Here is a 26,591-nt window from a genome sequence, read left to right as displayed (position 1 = left end):
GAAGTACAGGCAGATACTTATCCATCATGCAATACCATCAGGGAGGCATCTGATTGGACCCAAATTTATTCTGCAGCATGACAACGACCCCAAACATACAGCGAAAGTCATTAAGAACTATCTTCAACGTAAAGAAGAACAAGGAGTCCTGGAAGTGATGGTATGGCCCCCACAGAGCCCTGATATCAACATCATCGAGTCTGTCTGGTATTACATGAAGAGAGAGAAGCAACTGAGGCTGCCTAAATCCACAGAAAAACTGTGGTTAGTTCTCCAAGATGTTTGGGCCAACCTACCTGCCGAGTTCCTTCAAAAACTGTGTGCAAGTGTACCTAGAAGAATGGATGCTGTTTTGAAGGCAAAGGGTGGTCACACCAAATATTGATTTGATGTAGATTTTTCTTCTGTTCACTCACTTTGCATTTTGTTAATTGATAAATATAAACTATTAACATGTCTATTTTTGAAAGCATTCTTACTTTACAGCATTTTTTCACACCTGCCTAAAACTTTTGCACAGTACTGTATATATATATAGACACACACACACATATACACTATATATGTATATAAAATATTAAATCAGGGGTGGGCAATAATACAATTTATACTGGTATTTTGAGATATTCATCAGGCAATACAATAACTGGTATTTGAACAACAGTACTGGTACTTTTCGTTAAACTGATTCAGGGAGACATCTACTGGAAAATGTCGGCTATTATCTCGCGAGAATCACTTCCCATGAGAACTCGTAATGCGAGCAGTGCTAACACAAAAGAAAATATGGCAGAAGCACACACAGAGATTTTGAGCTGCTTAAATTCTGCAAAGCAAAGTCCTATGTGTGGAATCATTTACTAATAAAAAAAATCTAAAACGGATGGCTGTATAGCATCAAACATTGCGGTATGTTGTTTATGCAAGACTGAAGTCAAATATGCTGGCGGTGCCACCAACCTTACATACAGTGGTGTAATCCTGCATCTTAAAGTACCACTACGCCAATTAAAATATAGATTTTTCTAAAACAAATTATTATTATTATTTATTTCTTAGCAGACACCCTTATCCAGGGCGACTTACAATTGTTACAGGATATCACATTATTTTTACATACAATTACCCATTTATACAGTTGGGTTTTTACTGGAGCAATCTAGGTAAAGTACCTTGCTCAAGGGTACAGCAGCAGTTTCCCCCACCTGGGATTGAACCCACGACCCTCTGGTCAAGAGTCCAGAGCCCTAACCACTACTTCACACTGCTGCTTATACAAATACATGTTTTATTTGTACTTTGAACTTTGTATTTTTGGGCTACTCCCCTTGATCAGTGGTGCCAAACTGGCAGTTTTCCAGCCAAATGTGGCTTTTGAAAGCATCTATTGGGTAAATGTCTTTGGTGGTTTGGTTATTTTTTGGCTATTTTTATCATGTTTTTTTTCTATTCGATTATGAGGTCATCTCCAGCGCAGAACTTCAATCACTCTGCAGCTAATAAATTTATGAATTACACAAACGCTCAGTTATTTTTTTTATTAGTCACCAATTTAAGAACTGTATCAGTGCAATTTTAATTGTTTTTACGTGTATTTATCTGTCGACAGTTCTGGACAAAGTAATTTTACACTATATTATGAATATCTTTTTTTGATAACAAAAAATAAACAGTGGTTCTGATCCTGTAAATTGTGAGAAAACAAAACAAGCAAAGCAGATACATAAATAGTTTATAATTATGGCTTCTGATTTTCGGTTTTAACCGCTAAAACCTGATAAAACACCCCCGATACAAAAAAAATGAAATCAATGGATAGCCAATAACAGGGTTTCCCCTGGGTTCTAGATTTTTGTAGTCACTAGTGACTAATACTTTCTAAAAACATTAGTCACTCCAGATATTCAGTAGTCACTACTGGCACACAGCTCAAGTCTTCAAGGGTGTTAAGTCCTGTTTTTATTTTATACCTTAAATTACTGTATTGACCAAAACAATTATTTAATTAAACCATTTTAATAATGCTCTACAGTTTAAATAAATTGGTAATTTACAGCTGTAAAGTTTTAGAACATTAAAACTCAAGAACCAGATTTATTTGCCCTGAAAAGCTACACAGACACAGAATGCATTATGAATTACTTATACCATGTATGTCTTTTTACAATAAAAAGAAAAAAAACACAGTGTTAGAATATTATATACAACCCATGGAAACAGAGTTTTCCAATAAGGCTGAAACTTTGCTGCTTGTTTTCTTTTTCTGTTATCTGACGCTTGTGAGCTTTGTTTGTTCTTTTTTTTTCTGGTGTTCCGAATCCAAGTCTTCATTTTCTACAACTTGTTGTTCGAGTGGATTTTCTTCTGCGACATTTTACAGTATTGGCTAACAGTTTTGTTTTTTAATTCGCGCGCACAAGTTTACCGCAATCATGTATTTATACTGATGATAAAGTTATAGAAAAGAAGGCAAAGAAAAGTTCACTATCCGCACATCTCTACAGCTGACCTCAATACGAAAACATATTACTGGCATTTTTAAATTATTGGTGACTAAAACGTACAGTACTGATGCTAATTAAAAAAGAATAATAAAACGCTTACCTAGTTATCAGTGTGATGGATGTCCCTGCTTGTTACCACACAAATCACTGATGATGGCAGGGAAATTGGAGAGAGCTTTAGTCGCAAGACATTTTTGGCGTTTTTAATCTTTGATGGTATTTCGTCATGATCGCCCTTTGCTAGTAATGTACTAGTATTGAGCAAACAATCCACATTTTTTCACTGAATTGAAAGCTAAAAACGCTTACTACTCTCACACCAGACGTAACGGCATGTCAAACTAGACCGCATAACAATACTGCGGTTTCTGATTGGCCATACATTCTGCATTTTGAAATGAACCAATAGTACTTAAGTTACAATAAACTTTAATCGGGTCATTGAAACAAATAAATATCGACTTGCAGGCATGAACGCACACAGGAAATAAAATGAGTAGGCGTTTAGTTTTTTAAAATGTCTTTTTTTGTATCCCAGACAGACTGCAGTAACCGCCCAACTGTTTATATTACATTTAAACAACAGGGCTTATTTAAAATGTACATATTTAGTATGTACATTAGCCGTGTGTGCACTGAACGCTCTGTCACAGCACATCAGTCTGGTGTTAGCGATTAAACGTTGATTACATGACAAAAGTTTGCAATAGATTGGCAAGTGGTACTAAATAAAATGCGTTGTCTGCCATTTCAGAATTATTCTCGAGTACCCCCAGGGGTACGTGTACCCCAGTTTGAAAACTGCTAGAAGAAACCACATTACCAACAGATATAGTTTAATAGTAGTAGTATTTAAATGCCGTTGTCCTGACTGGCACATTCTTCCAGCTTCCTCTTTTATTTTGACAATTTCCATATAAAAAATGGCATTTTTATCTTGACATTTTTCATTCTTAGCCACCAAGTAAATATTTTGGACAGTTTTCAAAACAATTGTTGCTTTATTTTTACAACACACGTTGGTGTTGTTGATAATATGATAACGATAGGTTGCGGATGCAACCCCGGTTCCCTGAAAGAGAAAATAACCATCAAGGTATGGGACATTGCCGTCAGGCAGTAGTGATTGGCTGAGCTTTATAGAGGAAGACTCTCTTCCTCTTTTGCTCTTCAGGCCGTGAAGGCTTCCAGAGTGACCTCGCGGCTTGATGGTTATTTTCTCTTTCAGGGAACCGGGGTTGCATCCACAACCTATCGTTCCCTTTCAAGTCGAAAATAACCATCAAGGTATGGGAACAGTGTACCCAAGCCGTCGCGAGGGAGGATTCTCGGCAGTAGGACAGACTTACGTCATAACACAACTGCGTAGGTAATACATCTATGCATATGCAGAGCTGCGCCTCAGCGTCTATGCTCGCAATGACACCTGTCCTAAGGTGGAATAGTGAACACCATATTGTCAACCACTCTATATGATGCTCCAAATAGTGGAGCAGAGGAATCCAGTACGTTCAACCGGTAAAACCTCATGAAAGTATGCGGTGTAGCCCAACTGGCTGCCGCGCAAATGTCAGACACCGGCACCCCTCTAAAGAGGGCCCAGGATGTCGCCATACCCCTAGTGGAATGCGCCTTCAACTGCCCTGGTGGCGGAAGGCCTGCAGATTCATAAGCTAATTTAATAGCATCCACTATCCAATGGGAAAGGCGTTGTTTAGACAACGGCTGACCCAAAGTCCTAGAACCATGGCATATGAACAACTGTTCCGTTTGCATCACAGTCGTTGTACGGTCAATATAACATCTCAATGCCCACATGGGGCAGAGCATGTGTAACCGTTCTTCCTCTGGGGAAGAAAAAGGAGGAGGATGGAACGCCATCAACTCGACTGGTTGGTTCATATGAAACGGGGATATGACCTTGGGTAAAAAGGCTGGATTTGGGTGCATGGAGACCTTAGAACCGTCTCCTACGAAACGAGTACATGATGAATAAACTGACAGTGCATGTAACTCGCTCACGTGTTTGGCTGATACCACCGACAGCAAAAACGCAGTTTTTATAGACACGAGCTTCATATCCATGCTGTGGAGAGGCTCGACGGTGCCTTGGTAAGGGCTTCTAACACCACGTCAAGGCTCCATGACGGTAAACTGGTCATCCTTGGAGGCCGCAAACGTCTTGCGCCTTTCAGGAACTGTGATGTCAGAAAATGGCAACCTGGTGATAAACCGTCAATGTGTATATGGCATGCCGATATGGCGGCTAAATACACTAAGTGTAGAGGGAGATTTCCCTTCATCTAACAGTTTCTGTAGAAACTGTAATATCACTGCCATAGGGCAGGATATTGGGTCATGGCCCTCCGCCAGACACCAATCTTGAAACAACTGCCACTTGTACGTGTACTGCGACCTAGTAGAGGGCGCTCTAGCACTCTGAATGGTCGAAATCACCGCCATCGAGAGCCCTAAGGCTGACAGGCGTTCCCGTTCAGGGGCCAAGCCCATAGCTGCATGAGCTTGGGGTTCGGGTGCCAAAGCCCTCCTTGGGCCTGGGACAATAGGGCCGCTCGCAGGGGAAGCTCCCTCGGGTGACCGTGCAGCAACTGCACCAGGCTCGGAAACCATATCCTCCGAGGCCACCGAGGAGCAATCAGGATCACTGTCGCTTGCTCTACCCTGACCTTCTCTAAGAAGGCGGGGAGCATCGGAATCGGCGGAAACGCATATAGGAGCCCTGGTGGCCATTCGTGAGCCAGTGCATCGACTCCTAGGGGGCTGTCGAGGTCCCTCACCGAGAACCATAGGGAGCAGTGCGTGGTCTCTCGAGAAGCTCTACCACCTGAGGGTGGAGACGCCATTCCCCCGCAACAGGACCTCCTCTGGATAGGAGATCCGCTGCATAATTGACTCTGCCCGGTAGGTGAACCGCACGCAGAGAGGTCAAATGCGGTTGTGCCCATAGCAACATCCGTGTTACCATCCGGTGAAGGCAAGGGCATCGTAGGCCGCCCTGGCGGTTGATATACGCCACAACCGTGGTGTTGTCTGACCGCACTAACATGTGCTTGCCTAGAAGCACTGGCAAGAAGTGCCGAAGGGCGAGGTCCACCGCCCAGAGTTCCAGAGCATTGATGTGGGCTGACCTCCATGGTCCTGACCACACTCCGCGGGTCCCTGAGCCGTTCCAGACTGCTCCCCAACCTTGGTTGGAAGCGTTGGTCGTGATAACCTCCCTTCGGAAGATGGGACCCAAGCGTACACCCTGGCGGATGTTCGACGGAACTTTCCACCAGCGCAGCGCTTCCCAGCAGGTTCGGGATACCATCAACCTGCGGTGTTTGTCTCTCCGTGGATGCAACGCGAAGGCATTGAACCAGGCCTGCAGAGGTCTCTGGTATAATAAGCCCAAGGGAAGGGCTTGCAAGGCGGCAGCCATCAACCCCAGCATGCGCTAACACAGCTCCATGCTGACTGTTTCTCTCAACCTGAATAGGGAGAGAAACCGTTCCATCGAGGCAACTCTTTGTGTCGACAGGGTCGCTTCCATGCACACTGAGACCAGATGCAGACCCAAGAATTCGGTCTGTTGGCTCGGCATGAGGCGGCTCTTTTCTGAATTGACCTTCAGACCTAGCCGCTGAAGATGGTCTGTAACCATCACTGTATGCTGTGCCAACTGCTCCTTCGACTGCGCGCAGACGAGCCAGTCGTCCAGATAGTTCAGCAGTCGGACGCCTTGAGCCCGCAAGGGAGCTAGAATGGCATCCATACATTTCGAAAAGGTTCGAGGAGCTAGTGACAGGCCGAATGGAAGGACACAAAACTCGTATACCCTGCTCTGAAATGCGAAACGCAGATACTTCCTGTGACCTGGGCAGATGGGAACGTGAAAGTATGCATCTGTCAGGTCCATGGTGGTGAACCAGTCGCCGTGTCGGACTGACTGGATGATGTGCCTGTGCGTAAGCATCCTGAAAGCTAAGATCCACAGGTATTTGTTCAGTACTCGCAGATCTAAAATAGGGTGGAGCCCGCCGTCCTTTTTGGGCACCAGGAAGTATTTGGAATAGAACCCCTGGTCGATCAGAGCAGGGTCTACTTGTTGAATGGCACGCTTCCTGAGCTATGCCTGTATTTTCACATTCAGAACTGAGTCTTTCACTGCAGTTACCACCACTCCCCGGAAGGGGGGAGGTTTTAACTGGAACTGAAGGGTGTACCTGGTGAATATAGTTGGTGCATTGTTGCCAGAACTGGAGCTGTGGGACAATGTAGGGGTGGGTTAACAGCTGCCTGGAGTTTTCAGGGCTGTCTTGACTGCGCTTGTTTGCGAAGGGCCTGGCCAGAGCCCCGAGGCGCTGATGGACCTGAAGGGGAGGTCTTACTACCCCGTGGTTGTGCCTGCTGCTGTGGCGGTGTCCTGCACCACTGATGTTCCTGAGGCCGCTTCGGCTGGAACGGCTTATTTGGCCACATTTTCGCCATTTGCTGCGACGCCTCCCGCGCCATGGCGGAGCGTTGCAGCATCTCCTCCACCGTCGGACCAAATGTGTGTCCCGGTGTAATTGGGGCATCCAGCAACGGGGCCTTGTCAGGTCCCTGCACTCTCGTTTTCGAGGGCCAGAGCTGCTTTCTGGCCACCACCAGAGACGCAATGCTCCTGCCTTGAGCCCGCACGTTAAGCTGGGCCAGCTTCACCAGCAGCTGACTGACCGTTCCCAACTCGCTTCTGAGGACCGCAGAAGGGCACTCAGGCAGGTCTCTAATGAGTGCCGCTTGGTAGACTGTCAGCAAGCTGGCCACATTTGACAGTTTGACCGCCTCTGTGGCCGCAGCGTACCCCTTTTTCGGGTGTACCTCTGTGGTCCTGCATTGCTTATTGGGGCATGCAGGATCTTTTGTCAGCCCCGATAATGTTGGCGTCTTCACCAAAGCGACGAACGCAGCGTCCACCGGTGGAAAGGACGCAAACCCAGCTTCACTTGCCCCTTGCATGTTAAAGGCCGAGGCCTTGCGAGAAGTCGCAGGGCAGAGGCTGGAGCCCCCCAGGTGGACTGCACCTCCTTAATAAAGTCTGGGAATGCCGGGAGCATCCTGGACTGATGAGGCCGGGCTGAAGGCGACTCAAACAAGGATCGCCGTGGTAGTTCCGCCATAGGCCACTCGATGCCCAAGTGGCGGGTTGCTCTCTCCACCACAGACAACGTCGGGTCATCGGTATCCAGCACCTGGAGCTCGATGTCCTGCTCAGAGTGCTGGGAGGCTACCTCAGCCTCTATACTCTCCCCTTCTAGGATGTCAGATGCGTCTCTGGAAACTGCATCGATATCCCACTCCCTTTGAGGTTGCACTGGAAGGGCGACGACCAGTGCAGGTTGTGGAGGGGCCACTGGCTGGCTAGCAATGGGCCCAGTCGGTTGTTCTGGGACTGGGGGCACCACGTTTGCTAGGGACATGAGGATGGACTGCTGCCCCATCATAACCTCCATAAATTGAGACATTTTGGAGGTTAGCTCCGCCACCCCCGACCTGTCTCTGTATCGCCTGTCCCGACGAGGGGAGCGAGAGCGTCCTCTCCATCGAGGAGATCTGGAGTGCGACCTAGACTCCCGACGGGGGCGTACCCTACGAGGGGAGGGGCTGCGTTCCCGAGCGCGTCTGGTGGGGGACCTCTGACCAGCTGTTAGCTGGGAGGACGGGCTCCTGGAGAGCTGTAGCCACCCTGGCGGCGTCGCCGTAGACGACGGCGGGGCAGAAATGGTGTGGGATGATCCCGAGGAAGAAGAGTGCCCACCCACTGCTTTCTTCGCCCTTTGGCGGAGGGTGCATGCCTGGAAGCCAGCACAGAGATGACAAAAAGCCCTATCCGCCAACGCGGATGCGGCATGCTCTGGTCCCAGACACGTCACACAATCATTGTGCGGATTGCTGGCAGGCAGCTTTGCCTGACAGGTCACACAACGATGAAAACCCGACATCTCCGTCGAGCGTGGCTCAACGAACGCCGAAAGTGCGTCGAGCACCAAGCAACGAGCACCGAAGCGTCGAGCACCGAGCGTCGAGCACCAAAGCGTCGAGCGCCGAAGCGTCGAGCCCCAAGCGCGGAAGAGCTGCACCAAGCGCCGAGGCGCTGACACCACGCGGAGTGCGAGTACCAAGCATTGACACGCTAGCACAAGACGCCTAAGCATCAGCTAACCCGCAGAGCGGAGACGCTAGTGCTGGTACAGTGTCTGATGCTGATTAATACTTACCTAGGTGCTTAAGGGAGTATGTGTTTGGTGGTCGTCTTCCTAATGGTGAAAAAAGGGATTATTTATTTATTTATTTTATTTTTTTTTGTGGGACGCTGCAGCAACACTATATAGTGCTTAGTGACTGTAAGGGCAGGCCGTACAGCTACCACGCGGTAGGTATGGAACACACCGCAGTGGATTAATATATAGAGGCTGCAGAGCAGGCTCCACACACACGCGGTCTAGCCAGAGGCAAGACCGAGGCTGCAATGCGCGCCTGGCCAAAGGCCAACGCAACGCGCGTCCTAAACAAATATATATAACAAATATAAAATATATTATAAAAACCCCAAAACACACATAGAAAAGACACATTTCACATATTTTATAACATTACCGTAGGCTTTTTTTTTTCTTAGTTAATGATGCGTTTTCGTTTCACAAATCTTCTGCACACAGTATTTTTAAGCACAGCTATAATAACCTACATTTCAACAGTCACTGCCGAAGCTGATTACTTATTCTTCCAGAAGTAATGGTCGGGTGTAACAGGGATACGAGGTTATATTTGCGCAACATGAAACTGAGGCGCTGAATGGCTGACTGCATTTACGTCGCCTACCACGGGATGAGAACGTTGCAGAGCCAATGAATCGATGAGGCAGAGGCGCTGATCTGATCAGCAGCAGTAACTCTATGGTTTAGCGGTCCCTTCTTTTGAAGAAAGAGACGTTGTGTGTGACTTTAACAAAAGGGATTTTTTTTTTTTATAGTACAAACAGAAACGATCATCACTAGTGACGATTCCACTTTTTTTTTTGTCGTCACTTTCAAAAAACATTCGCAAATTACGAGAGTGACAAGCGACAGCGAAACCCCTAACCAATAAACACCGGAAAACACCGGAAAAACTGTGGAAATGGTTAATCAAGTCATGGTGACTTTACCCTTTTCTCATTAAAAAATAAAACCTACTACAAAAATAATAATAAATACATTTCCCAGTGCTGCTGGGCATCATTGATTCGTTCTGAATACTTTAAACCAGCCCCAACTACTTAGTGATAGCACATTCCTACATTCCTATTGGAGACTCCGCTTGCGAGATTTAAAACGAGATTACAATCAGGATGAAGGCTTGCTAGCAGGATTTAAAGCTGTATTACATTTAAGATACGGAGGATTTAAAATGTAATTGTGGCGAAATGTACAAAAATGCCTACACACAAAAACCCCAGAAGAATGTGCCTGTGACCATAGGGATTTAGTTGTGGAAGACAGCAAAGGAAAGAAGGTACAACTTAAGTGTGCAAGTACTGTCGAGTTACTATTATACATATTTTGACAGAAAAAAAAACGTTCAAGCATTTTGAAAAACTAACCGAAAACGCTAATTTCATACAGAATATCAAAAACGAAAGCCCCGAAAAAAAACGATTTACATAAAATCATCGAAAATAGCTCAAAATAAGCACCGAAAAATACAATTAATTAAACCTGAAAAACAGAAGCCCTATTTATAATATTGCAAAGTTTAAACATGTTTAATATTTTATTATGCAAGGGAATCACATAACAAAATATTAAAACATGTTTAAACTTTGCAATTGATCGGCCAATCCTGTGAAATCGCATCGCAAAGTATAACACACTGCCCAACTGATCGCATCGGGCAGTGTGTCCAGGGCTTAAACCAACCAAAAGCGAGCGTTGGGTTTGCATCACGTTACACGGGAAGCAAAATGAAGGAACAGCTTATACTCACAGAGGCGATATTAAAAGGTCTGTAATTCCTTTGTTTCCATCACAGGTATGCCTAGGCCATAATAGTGACTTGTAAACGTGAATGAAGTCTGTGTCACCTACCTTCTGTTTCTGTCAAGTCAAGGGCCACGTTGGTCACTATTTCCATCCCTGTACTGATATAGGTCTGGCACATTTTCAGAGATGACAAAGATGAGTTTACAGCACTAAAAGAAACCACCATGCCTGACATACCTCTGACAGGAGGAGAAACCCTGAAAGTACAAAAGAAAACAAAATTGGTGGAACTATTAAGTTGTTTTGTATTATTATTGCATTTCGGTATTCAAAATATGTTGTTCTTGAACAAAAAGCTCAGAAGAGATACTAATTTAAAGAACTGCAGGGGTTGGATACTCCCCATTAAATAAAATATTTCAAGCTGTGGTGATTTTGTAATACAATTTATTGGTCTTTGTTAAATCATATTATTCTGTAGTTTTACATGCTATGTTGGTATTGGTTTGCTATTTTTATAAATGTTATACGTTTAGAAAAATACAAGGAATAACAAGACAGTAATATTAATACCAGATGACAGTTAAAATCAGCAATTGGATTTTTAGAAGCTTGGAAGAAGTGGAGATTAGCGATTTGTACAGAGCACATTAAAATGGAGACCTATATGAGCTGTCTCTTGCTTAAGCCCCTTTCACACTTGCACTCGGACCCGGGTCCTGGCTACCTGGATCACAATCCTACGTAGTGTGAAACCACATACCTGGGTTAACCCAGGTGGGTTGACACGCTTTGACCCGGGTTGAGCGAGACAAAATGCTTGATGGTCGTTCGTGAGCCGACGCAATAACAAACAGCCAAGTCTGCGTGAAGGTTTCACTTCTGCAAGGAACATTTCTGTTTAGCTACATTTTTGTTGAATGAGACACAGCATGAGCCAGACTGCAGCAGGGATGAAGAAACATTTGCTCTAATCAACATTTGAGCCGATGGTTCAATCCAGGGAAGCTTGGATGGAAGCGTCCGTAACAAGCTGTTCCAGGGCATTGATACGCATATCGTGCACCTGCGTCTGTCACCCAAGTCAATTCTGCTTTATCTAAAGCAGTGTGAAATCACGTATCTGACCCGCATGACACCAGGTCCTCACCCGCGTAGGTTCTGACCCAGGTAGAGCATGCCAATGTGAACGGGGCTTTAGGAGCATTATAACTAAGTTCTTAAGTAACACCAAATACTATACAGTTGATCCTATCATAATACCCTAAAATAACTGATGGACCTCTGGCATGTGACATTTACACATACTGCTACAAACTGAACGGTACAAATGGAAGCTGATTAATACACATTTTAAATTCACCTCCTACAAAATGGATTCAGTTGTAGATATAAAAATAAATAAATAAATAAATAAATAAATAGGTTTTACATTTTTCATAAAATTACAAATTAAATACAATGTTCAGAACACTTCTCTCCCATCTGTAGTTTCATCTGCAACAATGCAGACTGGTTTATGCTGTACTTGCTGTGAAACTGCTTGCATGTGTTTGTCGTATACCCTGGACAGATAGAGTTGCCTTAGTTAGAGCAGGGCTCCTCAACTAGTTTTTTTTTTCAAAATTTAAGGGGGCCAGACTGGAAAAAAGTTAGCAGTAGGCAGGCCAGAGTATTTTACTCTGCACATTAGCAATAATAAACATTACATAACTTAATGTTCATATATTGAACAAGACTTACACATTTTACAATATGAATAATACTTTAATAATAGAACAGTCTGAGAATGACGGTACATCATTACAAACATTTTAAAATGTATGTGACATATTAATAGTAAAACTGTTAAGAAGAGATCAGCGCTTCTACTTTTGAGCTTCTAACTACGGTGCCGTCTGGATACGTATTTCTAAAAGCTCCTTGTTTGATTTCAAAATGCCTTTTCATACTGTATTCCTGAACTACTGACACACATTCATTGCACAATAAACACAATGGCTTTGTGTTCGGTACAGTTGGCAAAATAAGTATTTATTGTTTCACTCGTTGTTGAATGTACAATGTTCACTCCGAGTGCGTTGTATTATTAAGGAGTTAATGATAAATTTGAAATAAGTTATAAAATTAAATGTTTCACCTCAACCACCGTGTCATTTCCTTGTGTTGAACGGGTGACGGAGTAACAGATTTGCGATAATAGCTAAATAAATGACGATCGTTTTTTTTTTAGGTACTTTTCACTTTTTTGTATGTACAACTTAAAAATTAATGCACATAATGGAACTCACAAAATAGCTAGTTGCTTTTTGAAACAACTCGAATCACACAGAACACAGGCAGCGCCGCAGCAGACACAGACAGTCCATCACCTTAACCTGTTTTCTCGTTATCCAATGACCCAAAATAAACGTACTGAATTGTATTCTGTGGTTTTCAAAGTTCGGTACATGGTACGTTTAATTACAGCATTTAATTACCTTAACTGTAGGTGTTAAGTTTTGAAATTGCATTAATTTAATGATTTGTAAAGCTTTTGTAATTTTGTATGCTTAATGTGATAGAATAGGTTACTAGCTATATATCATCATCAGTAGGTACTTGTGTTCTAAGTATTTGTGTATGTTAACTTTATTCTATACATTTATAAATACCTGTTCGATTATCCATACAAATCGATTATGCTTACAAGTATCGGTCACAGTTGGTTCGGATACTTGACTCTACTGTGTGTGTGTGTGTGTGTGTGTGTGTTATATATATACAGTCGAATTACTTTTGCATGGACTGAATAAGCACAGTAAAACTGTTTTTGGAAGCAGTTTTGCAATTGCCAAATATTGTTACAGTGCTTTGTTTTGCAATTATTTTCAGATTTTCTTTTTATAGTACCGTACTTTGGTGTAGACAGACGGATGCACCTAGTACAATAAGTAATAACGACTCCCTCCGAGATATGATATTTTCAGATATCTGATGGAACCCTGGATTCTGTAAGGAAGGGAATACAAACATTGAGATAGTATGGCAACTAGCAAAGATAAACATCCAACTGGTACCTGTATTATGTTGACCCAACAATGGCACAAACAAGCCTTAAAAAAAAAAAAAAACACACACACACGTTATATATTTCGGAACGTTATTTGACTGTTTTCCCCATAGATCTTCAGTTAACGTACGCTGTGAAAATATGTGAAATCACTATTCTTATTTCTGAATCAACAATTCTAATTTACGTAAAAAATATCATAAACTGAACAGCGGGGATATTTTCACATGGTGCATATTAGTTCCGCTGCTGCACAATTGCTGCGTTTAACTAAAACATATTTAAATGTAAGAACATTTAATTTAATTTAAATATGCTAAGCTATCACAAATTTGAAAAACATAGTGTTGAAACTTACCGGTCAAACAGGCTAGTACTGTAACAACTGCGTTTCCGTGTTTATGCTTTATGGAAGTTGGAGTCTTTTCTTTCCCTTTGTGCAAAGCAAACTAATTTGAACTACAAATCCCAAAATGCAAGAGACAGGAAAGCGCGGCTTGCCGCACAGAGAATTATGGGATTTGAGTTCTCCAGTGAAAATATTCTATGGGAGAGTCAACTGAGTCTTGTCAAATTTTGCTGTTTTGTGGATTTGCGATACGTTATTGCAATGTCTCAAACTTTTGAAGTTACTTTCACTAATATGTCTGTAATGAAACGGTATGTTTGGCAAATGACTTAACGTCATTATTAAGATTTCTGAGAACAGTAACTTATTTAGCGCATGCGCAGAAATACAGTATGGACCGTACGTATGACAGTTTTCACAGCTACAGTTTTTACTGTGGTACAGTTAGCAGTGTATGAGAGGTGAAAGTAACAAAAAGTAAATATTACAATGCAAACTCATCTATTTACAAAAAAATAATGATCTATTAACAAAACAGCATACCTTAAATATAAATTCAGTTAGTCTATTGCCAGGGACTTAGTCATGTTTTAGTCCATATATACTTTTTAAGATGGTTTCACAGACACAGATAAGCTCTAATCTTAGACTACCCTACCTAAATTAACATTGAGTAGTCCAAGATCGTTTCACAGACTCTGATTAGCAATAGTCCTAGACTAACACCTAAAGATCAACATTAGGTTGTCCAGGATTTTTGCTAATCAGGGTCTGTGAAACCACTGGTTTGTGCAACATATCAGTGTAATGACATTAATTTTTGAAAAAAATCCTTATCTATTAAAATACACACCAAAACAATTTAAAGAGCAAGTAAATTAGGCAGAAGCAATATGAACAGTTTAAAGAAAACAACTCATACACTTATTCATTTTAAATATTTATTTGATATATTTATTCTTTTAAATGTGTCTGAATAATCGTCATATTTCAGACCATATTTAGAGCCCTTGTAAGTTGCAAAACATTTAAAGCTGGAAAAACAAAAAATACAGCATATTTGTCATGAATTATATAGAGTTGGAAATCTCCACAATGGAGCTATTAAGATACTGTATTTAAGGTTAAAAAAATGTCCTCCCTACAAAAAGTTAAGGATTTGTTATAGAAAGGCAACTCCTTAGATAACTGGAGTACACACTTAAAGTAAAGTAAACGTGGATGGTAGAGGTTATGAGCTTTGATATTTAAAATCAAGATAAAATCTAAATTATACAAAATAGAAACTTTAAGTGTTCGTTTTTAAAAATGCACATCTTTCCAGGTGAACTCTGGCTCTGTTTCTTTTTCCCTGTGAAAGATCACCAGTAATGCTGAACACTATTTCAGCAAATGCTTGAGAGGCTGGCATGGCAAGTAAATCAAGTGCATACGGCATTAGGACTAGAAAAGTAACAGGACTTTGTGATTTCCAAAGTGTAACTCCATTTAGATCATTGCTGCAGAGCTCTGACACAATGTGCTTGTACTTCTTGATTTCATGCCTGACTAAAGGAGCAGCTCCTGAAACCGGTAACTTCTGTGGTGCTTTTGAAAAGAAATGGAATCTAGCTCTTTTTGGTGAGGGACAACTTTGTGATCCAAGTTCAGCAGGTGAAGTTGATTCTGTGCTACTGTCATTGTCAGAAAGAGTTTGGGCTGAATCCGCAATGTATTCTTCAGCTTTCTTCAGCACCTCTTGTAACTCATTGTCTTCATTTTCAATGAGTGTCTCTACTGCAACAGTAGGGTCTAGGAAGCAGCAAGTGGATTAAAATTAGCTGCTGTTGGATCTAAAAAACAAGAAAAACGATCGATAGGAGCCAAGAGAAGCCGAAAAAAAGGGTGTATCTCATGAATACAGATAGCCCCGGCACCACATAGATAACACGGACATAAACAAACAAGATAGCTGCTTCTGCATCCAGCATTCAAAGAATATCACTGACATTTGCAGAGCTTTTTTTAGATGTTATAGTAATAAAATAATGACTTGCATCGCATTATTGAGGAGTTTGGTGATAAAACGAGTGATCAGGAGATGATTTATCAGTTTGCATGACTATGAAGAGGTATGCGATAAATACAGCGAACAAGGGGTGGGGCGGGGCTGGAGATGCAGTACTAAGTGTCCTGTTGATGTGCAGTGCCTTTTAAACCTGTTTTACTGTGAAAAAAAATACTTTTAAACAGCACGTGTAAAATAAACTGCGCGTGTGAAAATAAATTGGACCTGACGCGCCTGACACGCGCTGAATAAATGGACCGCTAAATAAGGCAGCGTTTTAGTCAAACAAGATTTTGTCTCATTTCAGTCTGTCATTCAAACCACTTTTGCTCTGTTGTCATAATCATCGTGGGAGACGTATGAGTGGACAAGTACAGCGCAGTTAGAAGCAGAAAGGAGGAATTACATCTTTAAATCTGGAGTTGCTTTAATCAGAAAACATTGCAGCTTAAAGTCTTGCAGCTGCTTGTATTTTTCTGATAACAAGCTGAAACTTGGAGCAGCTGATTCAAATTCCGTGGCGTTTTGAGACACGGGGGAGGGGTGGAGCCCGCAGCACAAGCACAAACAAACAAAAGGCAGGCAGTTTCAGAGCGACAGCGTGGAAGAAGTACGAGTGGACAAGTACAGTGCAGTTAGAAGCAGTTTGAAAGCAGGTTGACAGCTGCAGAAGCTAAACTAAACTTCCAAAAAAAACCCCAAAAAAACAACAACATGGTTTTCAAGCCAGTAATCTGTGACAACTGCATGATGTGGGAAATCCGAGAAAACCCAACAGAGCTCAACCAAGTTTGTGTAAAGTGCCGCACGATCCAGGACTTGCTTCAACGAGTAAGTCTGCTAGAAAAGGAGCTAGAGGAAATGAGACAGCAACAGGAGCTTGAGGAGCTGACACACCCACAATTCATGGAAGTCTGCACCCCTAGCAGACTGAAAGCCACCAGGGAGATGGAAGAGAGTCGAAATTGCTGGGTTCAGATAGGCAGAAGCAGGGGAAAAAAGAAACCTCGTCACACAACCACCAGAAATCCAGACATCCAACAAATTTGAGCCACTTCAACATTTAGATGACCAAAACCAACATCAAGAGAATGAAAGGAACAACATCCAGGACCCTATAAACAATGCTGGCCAGGCAGAAAAAAGAAGGTAGGTAATGATTGTTGGGGAATCCATATTGAGAAACACAGTAAGTTCAGTTTGCAGTTTGGACCCCCTTACTACAACAGTGTGCTGCCTTCCAGGAGCCTCTGTCAAGCACATCACTGAGAACGTGGACAGGCTCCTAGAACGAACAGGAGACGACCCGGTAGTAGTCGTCCACATCGGTACAAACAACATTAGAAGAGACAGACCAAGATCCCTGCAAAACAAATTCAGAGAGCTAGGAAGGAAATTAAAAGACAAGACCAAAACTGTGGTATTTTCTGGGATGCCGCCGGCACCTTGCAAAGGACCATATGGACATCTTTAAATACAAAATCAAAATGCATGGCTAAAATTGTGGTGCACACAGGAAGGCTTCACCTTTCTTGAACATTGGAGCACATTCTACAACAAGGACTATCTATATATTGGTTCCCTTTCTGTTTAAGTGCAGTCCCTCCCACCTATATAGATAGTCCTTGTTGTAGAATGTGCTCCAATGTTCAAGAAAGGTGAAGCCTTCCTGTGTGCATCACGATTTCAGCCATGCATTTTGATTTTGTATTTCCAGCTGTCCATATGGTCCTTTGCAAGGTGCCGGCAGTATCCCAGAAAATATCAGTTTTGGTCTTGTCTTTTAATTTCCTTCCTAGCTCTCTGAATTTGTTTTGCAGGGATCTTGGTCTGTCTCTTTCAATATTGTTTGTACCGATGTGGACGATTACTACCGGGTCATCTCCTGTTCGTACTAGGAGCCTGTCCACGTTCTCAGTGATGTGCTTGACAGAGGCTCCTGGTAGGCAGCACACTGTTGTAGTAAGGGGGTCCAAACTGCGAACTGAACTTGCTGTGTTTCTCATTATGGAGTCCCCAACAATCATGACCTCCCTTCTTTTTGCTGCCTGGCCAGCAGTGTTTATAGGGTCCTGGATGTTGTTCCTTTCATTCTCTTGATGTTGGTTTTGGTCATCTAAATGTTGAAGTGGCTCAAATTTGTTGGATGTCTGGATTTCTGGTGGTTGTGTTTGACGAAGTTTCTTTTTTCCCCTGCTTCTGCCTATCTGAACCCAGCAATTTCGACTCTCTTCTATCTCCCTGGTGGCTTTCAGTCTGCTAGGGGTGCAGACTTCCATGAATTGTGGGTGTGTCAGCTCCTCAAGCTCCTGTTGCTGTCTCATTTCCTCCAGCTCCTTTTCTAGCAGACTTACTCGTTGAAGCAAGTCCTGGATCGTGCGGCACTTTACACAAACTTGGTTGAGCTCTGTTGGGTTTTCTCGGATTTCCCAGATCATGCAGTTGTCACAGATTACTGGCTTGAAGACCATGTGTAACAGGGCGAGCAGCCCTGTACATTGTTTATTTATTTTTAGATCGGGGTCTCTCCGTCCGCCCCTGTGCAGATTGTTTTGTAGTGTTTATTTATTTTTAGTGTATTGTATTTATGTCGGCGAGCGCCGTATGTTTTATTGTTTTGATTATATGACGGCGTAGCGCCGTGTTATTTTGTTTATTTTTAAAACGTGTCCTGGCAGAGGCGAGATCGGTGCTCGTCCTCTGCCAGGAGTAATTAATTAAAACTCATGCAGAAGGTGGCCATCTCCCAAATGAATTAAGTGGTTTAATTTGTTGCTAATCGGGAGATGGTCACCGGTTAATAAAAGCCTGCAGCTCTCGGCACTCGGGGTGGGTGTCAGAAGGAGAGAGTGTGTGAGAGGAGATACATTTATTTAAAACGTACGGATCAGTGAAGGCAGTTGCTCAGCCTGACCGTATTTATTTTGTGTTCGAGATTTATTTTTGTTTACTTGTTTTATTTCTGCTCTGCGAGCAAGTGTTTATTTTTGTTTAAATATTTATTTTATTTTTGGATTCTTTGAATAAAACGGCGCCCGCGCCACTGCACAATACCTTTTTGTTGTTGTTGTCCCTTCTTCTGCCGTGACGTCACCACTCAGCCATTCCTGTCACACGTGGTGTCCTGCGTGGGATTGCAGCGCCTCCAGGACGCAGGCAGAAGTAGGGTACTGCATCTTTTTCATTTTTTTTTCGTTTTTGATTGTGTGGAGAAAAGGAGAGTGAAGAGGAGGATGGGAGGAAGAAAGATGAGAGGAGAGAGGAGGAAGAGCTGCAGAAGGCAGCAAAAGGAGCTGCAACAGCAGCCACCAGGGGTTGTTGTGGTGGAGGAGTGGTGCCCTGGTTGTGGGGAGTTTGGGCACACAGTGGCCATCTGCCCCACCCAATACCAGGGAGAGGAGTGGGCTGCCCAAGCGAGCCAGGACCAGATACCCCGGGGGAGACCCCAGAAGCGGGAGCTACCAGCCGCGGCCACCAAGCGGGAGAGCAGCTGGGATGCCATCCTCCGGGCGCTGGTGCCCCATCTGCGGTGAGCGGGGACATTCTCCACTCAACTGCCCTCTCCTGTCAGAGGGGTGCCTGCTATGCCCATTCCCACCAGCAGAGGGAGAGTGCCTGCTGGTCCCACCACCACCTGAGAGAGGAGACCTGGAGAGGGAGACTGAATGTCCTGCGCCTGAGTGGGAGGAGCCCGAGCGTCCTGCACCTAAAAGGGAGGAGCCCGAACGTCCTGCGCCTAAAAGGGAGGAGCCCGAACGTCCTGCGCCTAAAAGGGAGGAGCCCGAACGTCCTGCGCCAAAAAGGGAGGAGCCCGAACGTCCTGCGCCCAAGAGGGGGGAGTCGGTGCGTCCACGGCCCAAGAGGGGGGAGTCGGTGCGTCCACGGCCCAAGAGGGGGGAGTCGGTGCGTCCACTGCCTAAGAGGGGGGAGTCGGTGCGTCCACGGCCCAAGAAGGGGAAGGCCGAAGGTCCACAGCCCAGGTACCTGCCAGCAGAGGGGGAATACCTGCTGGTGCCGCCTCCATCTCCATGGGAGGACTGTGAGTCACTCCCACCTCCGCCAGCAGAGGGAGCATTCCTGCTGGTTCCACCTCCACCGCCCTGGGAGGACGACGTGTCGCTCCCACCACCAGCAGAGGGAGAATACCTGCTGGTGCCACCTCCGTCTCCATGGGAGGACGACATGTCGCTCCCACCACCACCGCCAGCAGAGGGAACATGCCTGCTGGTTTCCCTGTTGCAGCCAGAAGGGGAGGAGCCCCTGCCGCCTTCGCAGCCTGAAGGGGAGGAAGCCCTGCCGCCTTGGCCGCCTGAAGGGGAGGAAGCCCTGCCGCCTTGGCCGCCTGAAGGGGAGGAAGCCCTGCCGCCTTGGCCGCCTGAAGGGGAGGAAGCCCTGCCGCCTTGGCCGCCTGAAGGGGAGGAAGCCCTGCCGCCTTGGCCGCCTGAAGGGGAGGAAGCCCTGCCGCCTTGGCCGCCTGAAGGGGAGGAAGCCCTGCCGCCTTCGCAGCCTGAAGGGGAGGAAGCCCTGCCGCCTTGGCCGCCAGAAGGGGAGAAGCCTTGGCCGCCAGAAGAGGAGGAGCCCCTGCCACCTTTACCGTCAGGAGGAGCGGAGCAGGAGCTACCTCTACCTCCACCACCACCACCATTGGGAGAAGTGGAGCTCCTGCTGCCGCCTTCATGGCCAGGGGCTCCCCTCCCGCCGTCGGCATCGCCTAGGGTCGCCTGTGTCTCCCTTGCATCTCCTAGGGTTGCTGCCGGTCCTGCGTCGCCTCCCGAGGGTCCGCTGCCGTCGCCTCCCGAGGGTCCGCTGCCGTCGCCTCCCGAGGGTCCGCTGCCGTCGCCTCCCGAGGGTCCGCTGCCGTCGCCTCCCGAGGGTCCGCTGCCGTCGCCTGGGGTCGCCAGGGATCCGGCTTCGCCTGGGGTCGCCAGGGATCCGGCTTCGCCTGGGATCACTACAATGTGGTCGGAGTCCCACGGAGGGGAGCTGCCGGCCATCAAGAAAGGGGGGGAGGTCAGGAGACCAGCTCCCCCAGCCGCACTTTCGCGGCAGGAGAGAGTGTGGAGGGGGCCCCGGAAGAGGGAGCTGCCGGCCACGAAAAATTGGGGGGTGCCGGAGATTCCACCATGGCCACCCCCCGGAAACAACTTGCTTCCCCCTCTTCCGGGACATTGAGACTGAGGGGGGAGGTGGTCGTTGGGGCCATGTGTGCTTCGCACAAGGGGGGGGGATATGTAACAGGGCGAGCAGCCCTGTACATTGTTTATTTATTTTTAGATCGGGGTCTCTCCCTCCGCCCCTGTGCAGATTGTTTTGTAGTGTTTATTTATTTTTAGTGGCCACGTGTGACAGGAATGGCTGAGTGGTGACGTCACGGCAGAAGAAGGGACAACAACAACAAAAAGGTATTGTGCAGTGGCGCGGGCGCCGTTTTATTCAAAGAATCCAAAAATAAAATAAATATTTAAACAAAAATAAACACTTGCTCGCAGAGCAGAAATAAAACAAGTAAACAAAAATAAATCTCGAACACAAAATAAATACGGTCAGGCTGAGCAACTGCCTTCACTGATCCGTACGTTTTAAATAAATGTATCTCCTCTCACACACTCTCTCCTTCTGACACCCACCCCGAGTGCCGAGAGCTGCAGGCTTTTATTAACAGGTGACCATCTCCCGATTAGCAACAAATTAAACCACTTAATTCATTCGGGAGATGGCCACCTTCTGCACGAGTTTTAATTAATTACTCCTGGCAGAGGCGAGATCGGTGCTCGTCCTCTGCCAGGAGTAATTAAAATAACACGGCGCTACGCCGTCATATAATCAAAACAATAAAACATACGGCGCTCGCCGACATAAATACAATACACTAAAAATAAATAAACACTACAAAACAATCTGCACAGGGGCGGAGGGAGAGACCCCGATCTAAAAATAAATAAACAATGTACAGGGCTGCTCGCCCTGTTACACCATGTTTAATTTTTTATTTTTTTGGAAGTTCAGTTTAGCTTCTGCAGCTGTCAACCTGTTTTCAAACTGCTTCTAACTGATGTACTTGTCCACTCGTACTTCTCCCACGCTGTCGCCTCACACCAGTCAATGTTAGGTTAGCCCTGTTCCAGTTCACTAGGGTAAGCAGGTTTCACTCAGCGGTGCAAACTTTCTTTTCACTTCACAGAAACAGAGAGTAGTTTAAATGCTGTTTAACTCTTGGGTGTGGCTATCCATGATGTAGTACTCACAACGTTTTCTATTGCTCCTAGTAATCATTTGCTTCACAGCGGTTTGTATTGCTCCTCGCAATCCTTTTCACGTCACACACGGTTCTTTAACACGTTATCTCTTTTGACCAAACATAGGTCTGACAAAATGATAAAACAGTACTACACGCCTGTAATACCTTATTCTCTTCTACTTTTTGAAAGTCTCACAGCAACCCAGTTGTGTCTTTGCTACACGCTCCTACACCCACACTTGTACACTCCGGGGGTCCTCTTTATCGTGCATTTCCCCTGCTACCAGGTCACCTGATCTCTTACTGCGCTTGGCTTTTTGGGAACTGAAGTTTTGTTGTTTTGGTTTTCTTTTATATGAGGGTGAAATACCAGTTTCCCCACGTCCCTGGTACTCCCTCCTCTTATTATAGCCTGACCATTCTTCACAATATATATATATATATATATATATATATATATATATATATATATATATACACTACCGGTCAAAAGTTTTAGAACACCCCCATTTTTCCAGTTTTTATTGAAATTTAAGCAGTTGAAGTCCAGTGAATAACCTGAAATGGTACAAAGGTAAGCGGTAAACTGCCAGAGGTTAAAAAAAAAGTTTAGGTTACCAAAAACTGAAAAATAATGTACATTTCAGAGTTATACAAAAAGGCCTTTTTCAGGGAAGAAGTAATGGGTTAACAACTTACAGCTGTTCTGCAGCAATGGAAGTAAAGTAAGCCTTGAAAGTTGATGCTAACAATTCCTACAGGTGTCCCAACTTTTGTTGATTACTTACAAACCCTCTGTCTGTATAAAAGCAGTGTTGGAACACACTGTGTTACTACACCCTCTTAAGCATTATTTGGACAGTATTGTACTGCAGGAAGTAGTATATTGCTCTCATAATGGCGAGAAAAAGGCAATTAACAAAGGAAGACAGACAGACAGACCATTATAACCCTTAAAAGTGTAGGTCTTTCCTTTAGAGAAATTGCAAAGAAAGCCAAGGTGTCAGTGAGTACAGTTTCCTACACCATCAAAAGGCACTTGGAAACTGGAGGAAACTCTGACAGGAAGAGGTCTGTCAGACCCAAAGCCACAACAGAATCAGAAGACAAGTTTCTGAGAGTCAACAGCTTGCGTGATAGGCGGCTCACAGGACAACAGCTTCAAGCACAGCTTAACACTGGTCGAAGTAAGCAACTCAGTTTCAACTGTGAAGAGAAGACTTCGAGCTGCAGGTTTGACAGGTCGAGTGGCAGTAAGAAAGCCATTGCTAAGATGGCAAAATAAGAAAAAGAGGCTTGCTTGGGCCATGAAGCACCGCCAGTGGACTACTGAAGACTGGAAGAAGGTCTTATGGACCGATGAATCAAAATTTAAAATCTTCGGTTCATCACGCAGGGTTTTTGTACACCGTCGAGTAGGCGAAAGGATGGTTCCTCGGTGTGTGACACCAACTGTCAAACATGGAGGAGGAAGCGTGATGGTCTGGGGCTCTTTTATGGATCCAGAGTCGGCGACTTGCACAGAGTGAGTGGCACCCTGAACCAAAACTGCTACCACAGCATTTTGCAGCGCCATGCAATACCCTCTGGTATACGCCTAGTTGGTCAGGGGTTCATCCTACAGCAAGATAATGACCCAAAACATACCTCCAGGCTATGTCAGAACTACCTTAGAAGAAAAGAACAAGACGGTAGGCTTCAAATTATGGAATGGCCAGCACAGTCTACAGACTTAAACCCCATCAAGCTGGTTTGGGATGAACTGGACAGAAGGGTGAAAGCAAAGCAACCTACAAGTGCAACACATTTGTGGGAACTGCTGCAACAGTGTTGGGAAGAACTTTCCGAACAATATTTGATTTCCATTGTAGAAAGAATGCCACAAGTGTGTTCGGCTGTTATATCTGCAAAAGGTGGCTACTTTGATGAGTCAAAAATTTAGATTAAATTTTGTTAAACAAAACGATTCCATGATTTCTTTTTTTATCTCCAATTGTTTATTTGTTCTATGGTTTAATTTCAGAGTACATTGAGACATTAAACTGCGTAAATTTCAAGAAAAACTGGAAAAATGGATGTGTTCTAAAACTTTATAGCTTCCCCACATTGTCTAGATGAAGACATTTCTGAGTCAACATAAACTCCTAGGTCTTTTTCACAGTTCCCTTCTTCAATTTCATTATCTCCCATATGATATTTATAATGCACATTTTTATTGCCTGCATGTAATACTTTACACTTTTCTCTATTAACCCTTTGCAGTCCATTTATTAAGTGCGTGTCAGGCGCGTCAGGTCCAATTTATTTTCACACGCGCAGTTAATTTTAGACGCGCTGTTTAAAAGTTTTTTTTTTCCACAGTCAAATGGGTTTAAAAGGCCCTGCATATCAGCAAAGCACTCACTAGGCATCTCCAGCCCCGCCCCACGCTTTCGTTTGCTATAGCTTTCACATATGCTAAGAAATAAATAATAATAATAATAATAATAATAATAATAATAATAATAATAATAATAATAATAATAATAATAATAATAATAGTCGTACATACCGATCAATCATCTCCTGATCACTCGTTTTATCACCAAACGCCTCAATAATGCGATCCAAGTCATTATTTTATTACTATAACATCTGAAAAAAGCTCTGCAAATGTCCGTGATATTGTCTGAGCGCTGATGCAGTCACAGCCAGCTTGTTGCCTTATGGCCGCCGTTATCTGATGCCAGGGGCAAGTAAGACTATTCATGAGATACGCCCTTTTTTATATATTTTTTCCGGCTTGTCTCGGTTCCTGTCGCTCCCACTCGGCCATTGAATGGTTTTCTTGGCTTTTTCCGGCGATGATGTTGGACCAGGTCCGACATAGGACCGCAAAGGGTTAAATGTAATTTGCCATGTGTCTGTCCAGTTCTGAATGCTGTCTAGATCATTTTGAATGACCTTTGCTGCTGCAACAGTGTTTGCCACTCCTCCTATTTTTGTGTTGTCAGCAAATTTAACAAGTTTGCTTACTATACCAGAATCTAAATCATTAAGTAGATTAGGAATAGCAGAGGACCTAATTACCCTGTGGTACACCACTGTTTACCTTGCTCCATTTTGAGGTTTCTCCTCTAATCAGTACTTTCTGTTTTCTACATGTTAACCACTCCCAAATCCATGTGCATGCATTTCCTTGAATCCCTACTGTGTTCAGTTTGAGAATTAATCTTTTATGCAGGACTTTGTCAAAAGCTTTCTGGAAATCTAAATAAACCATGTTGTATGCTTTGAAATTATCCATTGTCGATGTTGCATCCTCAAAAAAATCAAGCAGGGTTAGTTAGACACGATCTCCCTTTCCTAAAACCATGCTGACTGTCTCCCAGGATATTGTTACCACAAAGGTGATTTTCTATTTTAGATCTTATTATAGTTTCCATAAGTTTACATAGTATTTAGTATTTGTTTATTTCGCAGACGCCTTTATCCAAGGCGACTTACAGAGACTAGGGTGTGTGAACTATGCATCAGCTGCAGTGTCACTTACAACTACGTCTCACCCGAAAGACAGAGCACAAGGAGGTTAAGGGACTTTCTCAGGGTCACACAATATGTCAGTGACTGAGCTGGGACCTGCTGGTTACAAGCCCTTTTCTTTAACCACTGGACCACACAGCCTCCTACACTGGACCACACAGCTGTCTGTAGTTGGTCTGTAGTTACCTGGTTCGGTTTTGTCTCCCTTTTTGTGGATCGGTATTACGTTTGCAATTTTCCAGTCTGTCGGTACAACCCCTGTGTCAAGAGACTGTTGCATGATCTTGGTTAGCGGTTTGTAAATAACATCTTTCATTTCTTTGAGTATTATTGGGAGGATCTCATCTGGCCCAGGGGATTTGTTTATTTTAAGAGCTCCTAGTCCCTTTAACACTTCTGCCTCTGTTATGCTAAAGTTATTTAAAATTGGATAGGAACAGGACGACATGTGGGGCATGTTGTCCGTGTCCTCCTTTGTAAAAACCTGTGAAAAGTAATCATTTAATATATTTGCTATTTTTTTTCTTCGTCTATGATTTAGCCATTTGTGTCTCTTAGACATTTAACCTCCACTTTGAATGTTCTCTTGCTGTTATAATATTGGAAAAACATCTTGGCCTTTCTAACTTCCTTTTTGACTTGTGTTTACAGTTCCAAGTACTCTTTCTGTGTACTTTGTTTTTGGTCCCTTTTAAACGCTCAGAAAAGTGCCTTTTTTCGCTGAATATATATATATTTTTTTTATCTATTAAACCATTTTGGCCATTTTGTTTTAGATTTAGATTTGTCTACTTTTGGGATGTAATTGTTTTTCGCTTCTTGTACTACATTTTAAAAAAATAGCCATCCTTTTTCTGTGGATGTTTTCTCTATTTT

At 44.0% G+C, this 26,591-nt stretch overlaps 1 protein-coding gene across 4 annotated transcripts in view; it reads right to left on the bottom strand.

Annotated features, from left to right (window-relative positions):
• The window catches only part of nsmce2 (NSE2 (MMS21) homolog, SMC5-SMC6 complex SUMO ligase), a 66,455-nt gene extending 52,427 nt beyond the window's left edge, over positions 1-14,028 (bottom strand). Inside the window, exons 1-3 of one of the 4 annotated variants that reach the window (XM_059022587.1) lie at positions 13,918-14,011; positions 13,405-13,498; positions 10,613-10,764 (exon numbers count right to left, since the gene is read on the bottom strand). In XM_059022587.1, coding sequence (XP_058878570.1) covers positions 10,613-10,742 — 130 coding nt within the window. In that variant the 5' untranslated portion in view covers positions 10,743-10,764; positions 13,405-13,498; positions 13,918-14,011. Of the gene's footprint in view, positions 1-10,612; positions 10,765-12,798; positions 13,362-13,404; positions 13,499-13,917 lie in introns of those variants that run through there. The other 3 variants (XM_033999178.3, XM_059022588.1, XM_059022589.1) reach the window with 3 other exon arrangements.
• Between the last annotated feature and the right edge of the window lie 12,563 nt (positions 14,029-26,591).

Source organism: Acipenser ruthenus, chromosome 4 (assembly GCF_902713425.1).
Source record: "Acipenser ruthenus chromosome 4, fAciRut3.2 maternal haplotype, whole genome shotgun sequence".
NCBI classification, from domain to species: domain Eukaryota; kingdom Metazoa; phylum Chordata; class Actinopteri; order Acipenseriformes; family Acipenseridae; genus Acipenser; species Acipenser ruthenus.
Note: the sequence above shows the minus strand (reverse complement) of the source record. Positions and strands in the feature narration are given on the sequence as shown.